An 11,992-nucleotide genomic window follows, 5' to 3' on the forward strand; every position below is an offset into this window, starting at 1 on the left:
GCACAAATTCCAGCAGGTGTCCATGGATGCCAGCTCACACCTGGATGTGTGGAGGAGCACTGAAGGGAGCAGCACCCACTCCAAGCACTGGGGCAAAGCAAGTATTTCATGGAATGTTTGGGTTGGAAGGGACCTTAAAGCTCATCTCATCCACCCCCTGCCATGGGCAGGGACACCTTCCACTAGCCCAGGTTGCTCCAAGCCCCGTCCAACCTGGCCTTGGACACTTCCAGGGATGGGGCAGCCACAGCTTCTCTGGGCAACCTGTGCCAGTGTTTTACCACTTGCAATAAAAAAACTTCCATAGCAACTGTTTTGGGAAAGTTCTGTCCTGCAGAGCACATGGAGGGACCGGAGCAGCCCTGAGCAAGCATCTCCTGCTCTCCCTCTGCCGTGTATGTGACTCTCCACTTTTACACAGTGTCCCATTCACAGCCTTAACATGCTCGGAAATACATTTATTTATAGCATCTACAGTGCAACAGAATATTCTCCTCCCTCTCCTCGCTACTCGAGACATTTACTACCTGCACGTTGCCCACTGCGTGGGTGCACATTCTCCTCCTCCCACGCCTGGGACACCAGAGCCCTGTGCCCGGGGGCACAGCCCAGCCCAGCCTAAAGACAGCCAGTGACTCATGCCATCAGAAATCCCACCCGGAGCCGGGGGCAGGGGGAGCCCCCACTGCCCCCCAGCACTGCACTGCTGTTCCCTGCACACCCCGGGGAGGGGGCAGCCAGCTGAGCCCCCTGACCACGGGCAGGGCAGGCACCCAACCCCTCCTTCCTGGGCAAAGCCTTCCAGGTGGGACAGGCCAGGAAAATCAGGGGAGCCTCCTGTCACACTTCCCCTGTCCAGGCCAGCCCTGCAGAGCAGCTGTGCCTCCTAAATTCGGTGCTGGCTCCTGGCCAAGGCCTTGCCCTGCCCACAGATCCGCACGCACTCAGCTCTGCTCGCTCCAGAGCACATTCCTGGGCTCCCAGACTGCAGAAAACAGCTGATTTTGCAAAAACATCCTTCACAATCTGTCCTGAAGTGCTGAGCAATCGAGCAGTTGGGGCCACAGAGCTCTGACAGAGGACACAGCCAGGAGGGAACGAGTCTGGCCTTGGAGCTGCTGCCCAAAGCTTTGGAGCGTGGAGAGGTTTTATCTCCACCACCAGCCCACCCTGGGTTTGGGCTCTTCCAGGTGCCGTGTAGAAGCAGAGGGAGATACAGGGATATGAAACCAGTGCTGCCAAAGGGTTTTCTAGTATCCTTTTGCCCAGGACAGGGGCATTTCTCTCCAGAAACAACCTGCCCAGATCTACACCCACAGCCCCACGCTCACATCCCTTTCCAGAGTTTGTCCCCTCTCCATAGGTGCCCCCTGTGCCTTTGCAGGATCCTGTGAGTTCACATTGTTACTTGCCCACCACAGTTCTGCCCTTTCTCTCCCCACAGGAGTCAGGGAGGTCCCTGACAAGCTGCATTCACCTTACTTTCAGATGTACCACACCCCGGAGCATCACCACATCAGCTTCCACTAGAGCTGAAATGCCAACAAAAACAGCTTCCAGACCAAGGCATCAACCTGACACCAGAAAAAAATACTGAAAAAAAGGAGTTTGAGAAACCTGGCAGCCTTGGACCTGCAGTCACACTCAGCCAGGCCCTTGCTATCACAAACTCTAGAGGAAAAATGAACACATCTGGACTCCTCTAACACCACATTGGACTTCTCAGCTCAGTGAAAGATCCCAATCCCATTTTTGCACTGTATTATATCAAGGGTCTGGAACAGCCCCATCACAGTGGTGAAAGCTGAAAGCTCCAGGCATGCAGCCACATGGGTTTGATAAAGACAGCACTGCCCAGGCACTGATGTTTTTGGAAGGCAGCAGAGCCTTTTGCCTTAAAATATCTCCCCCCCAGTGCCAGCTGAGCACAAGGGCTCTGAAGCAGCTACTTCTACACTCAGCAGCTTTGGGCACCTCAGGCTCCTTAAAGAGTCATCCATCCCTCCCTCTCTACCTGTCCCTAAGGAGCTAAACATCCTTCCCTCTCTACCCCTCCTCTACCCCCATTTTGTGTTTTTTTTTCACAAAACCATTACTTTTAAACAAATCTTCAGTTCATGAAAGCCAAGAGCACACAGAAGACATTGGAGATTATTAGTAAAATACAATCCAAGTTAAATGTATCTTCATTAGCATGCTAACTGTCACTGTGGGCAGTGTCCATGGAGGAGATATCCTGACCACTATGGATCTGTGGGTTGATGTCTTGTATTTCCTCGAGTTTCTCTGGTTGAAAAAGCTGGAAATAGAGGCATCCAAGGTGACACCACAAGCCTTCTCCTGGTCTCCAGAGGGACCACAAGCCTCACTGGTCATCCCAGGACAATGTGGCTTCTCTGGGCAATATTTATAGACAAGATTCCTGTCTCCCCTGAGCTCCTTCATTTACAGGTTTGTAAACAATTTTCCTCAAACAACACTTTCTCTCAGGCTTTTGAGGACTTTTGCCCCAATTTGGTCATCTTTACTCCTACACAAGGAGAAAATCCCACTGGCACAGCTGGGCAGGGGGTCTGCACACCCGCCCCCAGTGCCACCCCCGCCGTGGCTCAAAGGCCACCAGCCACCCCCACACATGCCATCCCCCTGAGGTGACAGCGGGGGCTGTCCCCAGCCAAGCCCCTTTAAGGGACACTTCAGGGCGGCCGCAGGAGCCACGACATTAATTTTAGCCTGGAGCAGGGCCAGGGGTGCAGGGCAGCTGCTGCGGGCGGCGGGGGGGCAGTGCCTCCCACCCTGCCCTGGCCAGGGCCTCCCCCGGCACAGCCCCAGTTCCCTGCGGAGGCTCCGGAGCAGAGCGGGCACGGGTCACCATGGCAGAGGAACGGACCGAGCTGGAGGAGCGGATCATCATCAAGGACCAGCACACCAAGGAGATCGACCTGGTGAACAGAGACCCCAAGCACATCAACGAGGACGTGGTGAAGGTAGGGCTGTCCCCCACGGGGCTGGAGAGCGTCACTGGAACCGGGATGGAGGTTTCAAATGTTGGTCTGTGTGTGGCTCGACCTCAGACAGGGCTGTCAGTCCTCGTCCACGTGCCCCAAGAGGTACCATCCCCGGGGCTGCGAGGAGGTAACGGCCCCACTGCCTGGGCACCCAGATGCCAGGTGGGTGGCACGTGGGCTCCGATTAATGCCATATTTCCCATTCCTTGAATGTGCTCTCCAGTTTCATGGAGACACCCTCCTTTGTACCAGTAAGTAGAGAGCCAAAAATAACACAGAAGTTAAATATCACTGATTAAAGGGGAACCCTGGAAAAAGGCTGCTGGTCATCAAGGTACAACAGTCTCAGTACCAGTGTTTGATGCATATTGTCCTGTTTGTGGGAGGCTGTTCCCCCCCATGGAAGCCCAGGGGTGCAGCAGCTCCCCAGATCCCTCCCTTTTGCTGATCAAGAGGAACTCCCATTCCAGCTCCTGGTCTTCCTCTAAGCTCTGTTATAATTGTGTCACAGATAATTCCAGCCCAAAGGAGAACAGGAGGAGGTGGAAGGGTTTTGTTAAAACTGTGTTTGAGAGGTTGAAGCGGATGTCACACCAGCAGGGACGGCGTGCACCGAGCTGCCCACACAGGCTTTGACCTTGACTGCACTGGTGCAACACAAACCTGCATTTGGGCATTAGAACCCTGTCACAGCTACAGCAATGGTGTGCTCAAATTAAATTCCTCTGGATGAGCTGCGACAGTGACAGCCATCCACAGGCTCCCTCCTGGCACCACGAACCGTGCCCACAGCAGCTGCCTGGCACCTCGGGATCCCCAGCACATTCCCAGCAGACTGTCCCACATCTGTGCTGCTCCATGCCACTGCATCCCACAGCCTTGGCCCAGGGCTTGGAAAGGTACCAGGCAAAGGGAGCACCACCCTGTTGTGAGCAGGACAGCCCTCAGCTGGCCCACCCCAGGGCCAGGCAGAGCTTTGGGACACACACCTACACCCCAGCTTGGGGACACCACTGGCTACTCCTGGGGAGCAAGGCAGCACCTTCCTGGCCATCCATAGTCCTCCCACTTCTTTCAGCCTCTTTCCCCCACCCCACCCCTGCCTTTTCCCACTCAAGGATCTCCAAAGTCAGAAAACCCCTTTCAAGCTCACACACTCACATGGCCACACTGCTGCCCCCTCAGCACTGGAAGTTTTCAGAGCTCAGTCTCCCCAGCATTCCTCCACTGTAAAACAGCCCAGCCAGTGTGGCTGGGGAGGGAGGGCAGAATCAGCCCCAGGACAGGAGCACAGCTCAGCCCACTGCTGCTCCACAGCATCCCAAAGGACAGCCAGGGCCTCCTCATTCCCCTGCAGGCAGGGGCACACTCCAAACACCCACATGGATACCATGGCACACCCAGAGCACAGCAGGCAGGGAGGCAGCCAGCAGGAGAGCAGGGCAGTAGAGTGCTCCACAGGATGAAGGGCTCACCTGGTCATGGATAAATTCCTTGAGCATCACGGAGCACCAAGCAGAATTTGGGACTGTTACCATGGTGGCATCAGCCAGAGAGGCTTTGCAGAGCTTCACAAGCCTCCTCCAAGCACAGCAACAGAGCAAACCATGGCTGGACTCGGTGACCTTAAGAGAGCTTTTCCACCCTAAATGATTCCATGATTCTGTAAAGGAGTGGTACCTTGTGTGTGCTGGTCCCTGAGAACCTCCAGGCAGTGCCCAGGATCCAGGCTGTCTGAGCCTCAGCCTGCACTGCTCCTCCAGACCCGCTCCCAGTGCAATGCCAGCAGAAGGGGCACTGCTGCAGAGCCTCTGCTCTTATATCCCACTGCTCCCTGTGTTAATTGATCCCTAATGAGCTTGTCAGGCAGCTGGGCAGTGACCTGGGCTAGTCTCCAGCACACCTGGGCTTGCTGGGGCTGCTGACAGCACTCCAGGACCAGCAGTTTGGGCTGCTGATTCCTCATCCACCCCAATGCTTCTCCCAGCTCCAAGAAATTAAAGATGATGCAGAGTGGTTTTGTGATAAAAGTGCTTCCAAAACCAGAATGGATATTGCAATCTAACATGAATACACAAGCAGACACATTCAGCTGCCCAAGGGAAGGCCAGGATAGTTTTCAAGACAAATAGCTCAGCCTGTGTATTTCCTGGAAGTGACTTACACCCCAAGGGGATCTTTGTGCGAAGTTCAGAGGATTTAGGGAGTGTTTGTCATTCAAAGACACCCCCAGTACCTGCACAAACAGCACTACCCCTGTAAAGGCAGGGCCAAGCCCCAGCTCCCCCTCCCCAGCAGGGATGAGGATGGACAGCACTGGACACCTCATCCCTGTGGGAATAAATAATAATCCATAAATCCAGAGGGCTGATGGATTTTTATTAGCACAAACACCTTCCTGCTGAGCAGGCAGCCCATGTCCCTGAATGCTAAAAAAGGGCAGCAGTGGGCTCTGGCCACCTCCACAGCTAACACTCCCCCACATGGCTCCTGTTCCGAGGGCTCCCGCCTGGCCCCAGCACCTGGGAGCACCATTCCCAGCTCAGGGGTGGGACAGGGACCGTGGCAGGGCTGGGATCCCATGCCGTGGGAGCACCATTCCCAGCTCAGGGGTGGGACAGGGACCGTGGCAGGGCTGGGATCTCATGCCGTGGGTTATGCCCACCACTGTGCTGCCCACGGGCTGAGAATGGGCAGTGCCAGGAGCCCTGAGCCACGTCCCACTCTGCAGGGATCTCTGCAGGAGCAGGGACTCTTGGCTGCACTGGGGCTTGCCCTTACTCGGGGTGTGCAGGGCTCTGTCCCCCCAGCACAGCCCTCACCCTCCCCAGCCCCCCCTTTGGGATCTCCTCCCACCTTGCATCCGACCTTGGTCCCTGCGCCGGAGCCCCCATGATCCCCTGAGCCCTCCTTACCCCCTGTGATCCCCTGAGCCCTCCTCACCTCCCTCTGCTCTCCTCCCAGGTGGATTTTGAGGATGTGATAGCTGAGCCTGTGGGAACATACAGCTTTGACGGTGTCTGGAAAGCCAGCTACACCACCTTTACCGTCAGCAAGTACTGGTGCTACCGGCTGCTCTCTGCCGTCCTGGGAATCCCCCTGGCCGTCATCTGGGGCTTCCTCTTTGCCCTCATCTCCTTCTGCCACATCTGGGCAGTGGTGCCCTGCATCAAGAGCTACCTGATAGAGATCCAGTGCGTCAGTCGGATTTACTCCCTCTGCATCCACACCTTCTGTGACCCGTTCTTTGAGGCGCTCTCCAAGATCTGCAGCAACATCCGAGTTGCTCTCCGGAAGGAGATTTAGGTCCCAACAGCTGCCCCAACAGCCCTCACATGACCTTCCCCATGCAGGCTTCTGCCCTCGGGCACAGGGGCACCCGTGCCCGGTGAGGACCTGCACACATGGACACCTGTGCACGTGGATACCCCTGCCCAAGGACCTGCACGTGGACACCCATGACAAGGGAACTGTGCCTCACAGCAGGGCCCTACGGCAGAGCTGGCTCTCAGGGATGCTCCCTGCAGATGGAGGCAGGCCAAGCTGCCTCTTACTCCATCCCAAAGCCAGCAGCTTAAGGAGAAGAGAAGCCCATCAAGGCTCAGGGAGCAGCCCAGGGAGATCTCTCTGCCCTCCAGAACCCCACAGCATCACACCCTGATCCCACAGGAGGGATGGCAGCACCTCCTGCACCACAGCTCTGGCCACAGCCTGCAGCTGCAGGATGACCAGTGCCTGCTCCTGCATCCCCCGGGCTGGGATGGCACTGCCAAACCCTCACACGGGAGTTCTTATTTGCTGCAAACAGTTGCTGTTGTGGGAGCTTCTGTGTTAAACTGTCACACCAAAGTTTTAGGGATAGAACAGCTAAAACAAACCTTTTTTCATGTGTGTTTGCATGTCAGCCAAGCTCTGAGAGCTGGATCAGTCAGTGTGTGACACATGCTCTGGGAGCATGAGCTGTGCCTGGGCCTGCACCAGCTGCAAACCCGCCTGTGGCACTTTGATGCTCAATTATGTACTTAATTATGGAGCATCATTAAGTGCTGTGGGCAGGATCCGGGGCAGAACAGTGCAGGTGGAACACAGCCCTGTCAACCCCCCCGAGCCGGGGCTGCCAGGAGGACAGTGGGCAGTGCCAGGGCAGCGGAACACGGCTTTTGGGAACTTCACTTGAGAGACACCAAGCTGGGCTCTAAGCAAAGCTTTGGCTTGTTCCTCAGGGAGAATCTTTACTACACACCCTCAGCCAGTGTCAGGGAAGCTTCAGCCACAGCAGTGTGTGTATCCCACACGGTCAGGGCTGTCCCTCTGCTCTGTGCCCTGGGATGGAGCCATGGAGGCTGCAGGGGGCAGGACCATGCCAAGCTCTGGGCTCTGCCTGGCAGGAGGGGATCACATCCAGCCAGCCCCTTCCCTCAGCATCCCATGGGGATCACATCCAGCCAGCCCCTTCCCTCAGCATCCCACGGGGTCACCCTGATGTGTGGGGGGAGCAGAGAAAGGATCCTTCACCTGGACATGGCCACTCTGGATACATGGAAACGGGGATGAGGGGGAAAAGGTCCAATTCAGAGCTATTTCCTCCCTTGTGCTGTCAATTAATTTGTCAATCCCTCTTCCAGAGGGACAGTGGACAGAGCCACACTTTCAATTTGAGGCCCTTGAACATTCTTTTGGCTCTGGCCTTAAGTGCTTTGTTGAACCAGGGCCCAGGAGGTCTCATTGTTCAGAGGCTGTTCTCAATTGTATCTATGTGCTCTTTTCCTTGGCTTCCAACGAAGAGTTGGAGCCAAAGACTCCCCTAGTGCCATGCCAAGGACAAGAAGGAGCCAGGTTCTCTACTGGACCTTTTCCAAGGGCTTGGGATTGTGCACTGCCATTATTTCACAGCAATATGGCACCCATGCTCCAGCAACACCCAGGGCTGAGATGGATGGAGTGATTCAGAAAGAAAAAAGATATTTAGGTATTTGTAGGGGGAAAAAGTCTCAAAAAACACTTTACCTTGAGCATTTTTAGAAGCTTTTCTGTGGGAATAAAATTAATCCAAATAAATTATATTATGGGATTATGCTACTTTTAATTTTTTTTGTTCTAGTAGTTCACAACCTGAGTCCCAAAAGCCACAAAATGCTGATGTCCCCACCGCAGTGCTCTCTGGGGTCCCCGCACGTGGAACACACTCTGCTCACCTGTCAGCACCTCTGCTTCACTTTCAACCCTCCTGAAAAGCTTTTTGGCAATGCATTCAGCATCCCTCCCCCGGGGCACACCCGGAGCTGCTCCCCCTGTCCCTGCCTGCAGCTCTGCTCAGTCAGAGGGCACAGCACCACAGGCCTGGGGCACGGCCCTGCCTGAGCCCAACCACTGCTGGGCACTGCAGCCAGGGCTGCAGGGCAACTCCCTGCCTCTCCCAAAGCTCCCTCTCTGCTCGGGGCATCCATCCCAGTAACACCTATGGCCATGTTCCCTCTAGTCCTTGGATGGAGGGAGCAGCAGGCCCCCAGATTCACAAGAAAAGGGGACCCTATTCCTTGTTTTATGCAGGAGTTAGTGACTCTCAAGGAGAAAGAAGGTGAACGTAGGAGGAAAATGCTGTATAGTGTCCTAAGGATTTATACCAGTCAGCAAAAGTGCTGAGAGCTCACTTAGAGCTCCCACAAAAAAATCGAAGGGATGTCAGGACAGGAAAGGTGCAAATGCACCTGCTGGTGACAGTGAAAAAATAAAGGACACTTTTAAATGCATTTTTCATATTAATTCCCAACACGAAAACCCAGATCACATCACCCTTTGAGAGCTGCACGTCCCCAGCTGTGTCCCTCTCCAGCTCCGTGCTGGGGAATGTTGGGGTGTGCAGATCCCAGTGCTCAGGCAGTGTTTCACAGGGGTAGATCCCAGTGCTCAGGGAGTGCTCCACAGGCCCAGATCCCAGTGCTCAGGCAGTGCTCCACCGGCGGTGCTGTCGCTGTGCTGAGCACACCTGGCTGTTGTGTTACAGCCCCTTCCTTCCCTCAGCCCGGTGCTCCTCCCACACCTCCCTCCTGCTTTCCACAGACACAGTCAGAAAACTTTATTTACAATATTTGTTAACAATAAAAATCCATGCTGTGAGCATGCCCTGTGTGTTACAGAGCAAAGCAATGGCACTGGAATGGTGGAAGACTCTGTGGGATGTGTGGTGACCGAAGAGCAAAGCCCGGCCTCGGGGATTTGACAGGAGTGTCCCTGTCACAGCCCCACAGAGCCCAGCTCGGATCCCACACACCTGCCACAGAGAAGCTGCTGAGCACACTCAGCCTGGCATTACTGCCCACACCCATGGCCCCAGCCATGCCCGCTCCAGGCTCCTCCAAACTCCTGCACAGCCTCACTGGGCACAGGGAACAGAGCTGGGGGAGGGATCCCCATGCCACAGCACTGTGCCCTGCAAAGCTGGTCCCCACTGCCCCCAGGAGTGCCCTGCTCTGTGCCTCTGGGCAGGGGAGCAGGGCTGACACAGTGCAGGGATGCAGGGATGCAGGGATGCAGGGATGCAGGGATGCAGGGATGCAGGGGTGAGGCTGCCTCTGCCCGACAGGCTGCAAGTGAAGCAAGTGTATCTGTGCTGAGAGCGCAGTGCCAGGCACTGGCATCCCACGGGATCCCACGGGATCAGGTGGAGGGGGACAGTGCCCAACCATGTACTAGAGGTGGCACCCATCACCTGTGCCACCCCTGTGTCCCCACAGAGTCCCCCATGACTCTGTGCTGCAGCCCCTTCCCCCCGACAGGGATGCAGTGCACCTGCCCCAGCAGCGTGGGCTCATTTGGGGCAAAACCTGTCCCTCCCAGTGGCATCCACAAGCCGCCAATGTTGAAGTTTGGGGCTCAGGAGCAGATTCCTGGTGTCCAATCCAGGCAGTGCTGAAACCTGGGCACAGAATTCCTCCTCCACTCGTCTCAGTTAAATAACGCCTGCTGTACATGCTTACAGACATATATACACCTATTTATACAGACTCTCCAGCACGGCCGGGTCCCAGTTTTCCACAGGGAAGCTCTGGAAGCAGCAAGTCGGCGGCACAAGGTCCCGGCTGGTGATGCCTCACGTCGTGGATGGGTGAGCGAAGCTCCTCTGGCTCGTGCTCCTGCAGCTGAGGACGAAGGAGGAGGAGTTGCTCTTCTTGCTCAGGTCACACCCCGGCTGAGACTTCAGGTAGCGCGTGGAGCAGCAGAGGAAGCGTCGCATCAGGTCGTGGAAGAGGTGGCCGGTGTAGAGCATGTAGATCCAGGGGTTGCAGCAGCTGTTGAGGCTGGCCAGGAGCATGGCGATGATGAACGGGGAGGCTGCAGGGCAGAGGCAGCGTCAGGGCACGGCACTGAGAGCCCCAGCCCTGCCGGCACCACGACACCCCTCCCAAGCCTGGGGTGTGCCTCCCTCCCTGCAGGAACACCACGGCGGGAAGAGAGAGCTGATAAATCCGTAGGGGGAGGAAAGCCTCGGTTGAAGTATACTGGGTTTAGGTTTTTCACAAAAAAAGCTGCATTTCCTGCTCGGCCCCGGCGCTGCCGCCTGCCCGGCATTGCCCTGGAATGCCTGGCCGGGAAGCAGAGGTGCCCCCAGCAGCACCTGCACATCTGCCTCTACAGTGCCCAAAGCCAGAGAAAGGGAGCGTGGTCCTTGCACTTGCCATGGCAAAGAGCAGGACCGGGAGCAGGAAGAGCCGGTGGCTCATTTCCCCCCCTCCCCAGCAGCCAGTTTGGGGCAGACAAGCAGTTTTCTCCCACTCAGGCCATGTGGCAGCCACGCTCCCCCCAGCCCCAGGGCACCCCCTGCTCCTGGGCTGTTCCTCCTGCCAAACCCTGACTGGCACAACAGTGCCCTGTCTGAGCCCTTTTGCCTGGACCTCCCACAGCATCTTTCTCCCGGCATCTTTCTTTCCCCAAAATTAATTTTTCTCACACTGCACTCTGCCAAGAGAGGTGACAGCCATTCCCACACCAGGAACAAAGTCCAGGAGCCTGGTAATGGCTAACGTCACAGGGGTGACGTTTAGACCAGAAGGATGGTGGCAGTGCAGTTCCAGGACATCAAGTCTCTGGTTGCTGCTGTCTGTCCCCAGAGCACAAAGTACCGATTGTCCCACCTGAGAGGCTGGATCAGCACCTCCTGTGACAAGGGGACGGTGGGACTGGCACCTCCCATGGCAGCAGGACAAGGTGGGACGGCCCCTCAGTGAGGTGGCTGCAGGCAGGGATGGAGCCTTCATCCTGCTCCCCATCTTCCAGCCCATCTCTTCAGCTCTTCTGCTCCCAGGGAAGTGCCAGCAGTGAGGACACACATGGTGGTTTGGTTGTTCCTGGTCCCTTCCTGCCTCTGCAAAAATCCACTGGCAGTTTTTAAACCAGTGAAGAAGTGTAAATACAAATGCTTCCAAATTCACTTTTAGCCAATGGATGCTTCCAAATTCACTTTTAGCCAATGGATGCATAATTCCTGCTCTAGTGATGTCTGCTCCAACTACTTTTAATTTCAAGCATATGCTAAAATAATTCCATTGGGAATGGCTACAAATCCCAGGCACAAGACCTGAAATACATCACAGCATTTCTATCCACTTAAAAACATCCAGCCAGGCTGACTCAGCTCTTCCCTTTCTGCAGGAGGCAAATTGAATTTCAGGGAGCTCACTGCAGGGCATGTCCAGAGGGTGGATTGGTCCCCTCTCTGGCTGGAATGCTGGAGATTCCCAAGGGGTGCTGCAACCAGCAAGCTCTGCCCCTCAGGGATGTTTCCCCTCCCCATATTCCCCACTCCAGGCTGGGGGTGCCCAGAGGGGTGGGCAGAGGTGGGGGCTGTGCCCTGGCAGGGCTGTGGGGGCTCTGCTGCAAACACTCAGTACAGGAGTGAGATGGATGGGATGGGATGGGATGGGATGGGATGGGATGGGATGGGATGGGATGGGATGGGATGGGATGGGATGGGATGGGATGGGATG

At 56.0% G+C, this 11,992-nt stretch overlaps 2 protein-coding genes across 2 annotated transcripts in view; one reads left to right on the top strand and one right to left on the bottom strand.

Annotated features, from left to right (window-relative positions):
* Positions 1-2,848: 2,848 nt before the first annotated feature.
* Positions 2,849-6,633, top strand: CAV3 (caveolin 3). The gene is made up of 2 exons (XM_027640756.1): positions 2,849-2,987; positions 5,973-6,633. Exons 1-2 carry the CDS (start codon positions 2,874-2,876, stop codon positions 6,312-6,314), a joined length of 456 nt encoding a protein of 151 aa, XP_027496557.1. The 5' UTR covers positions 2,849-2,873; the 3' UTR covers positions 6,315-6,633.
* Positions 6,634-9,757: 3,124 nt separating this feature from the next.
* The window catches only part of OXTR (oxytocin receptor), a 6,573-nt gene continuing 4,338 nt past the window's right edge, over positions 9,758-11,992 (bottom strand). The window contains exon 2 of the mRNA XM_027640755.1: positions 9,758-10,340. Within this exon, the coding sequence (XP_027496556.1) occupies positions 10,099-10,340 (242 nt within the window). The 3' untranslated portion in view covers positions 9,758-10,098. The remainder of the gene's footprint in view (positions 10,341-11,992) is intronic.

This window comes from Corapipo altera, unplaced genomic scaffold (assembly GCF_003945725.1).
Source record: "Corapipo altera isolate COAL_440 unplaced genomic scaffold, ASM394572v1 55, whole genome shotgun sequence".
Lineage (NCBI taxonomy): Eukaryota > Metazoa > Chordata > Aves > Passeriformes > Pipridae > Corapipo > Corapipo altera.

What these genes read in the sequence shown, in the direction of transcription:
- CAV3 (XM_027640756.1), top strand. Translation starts at nt 2,874, where the DNA reads ATGGCAGAGGAACGGACCGAGCTGGAGGAGCGGATCATCATCAAGGAC. An exon ending in TCAACGAGGACGTGGTGAAG is followed by an intron (nt 2,988 to 5,972) that starts GTAGGGCTGTCC and finishes CTCTCCTCCCAG; the next exon opens with GTGGATTTTGAGGATGTGAT.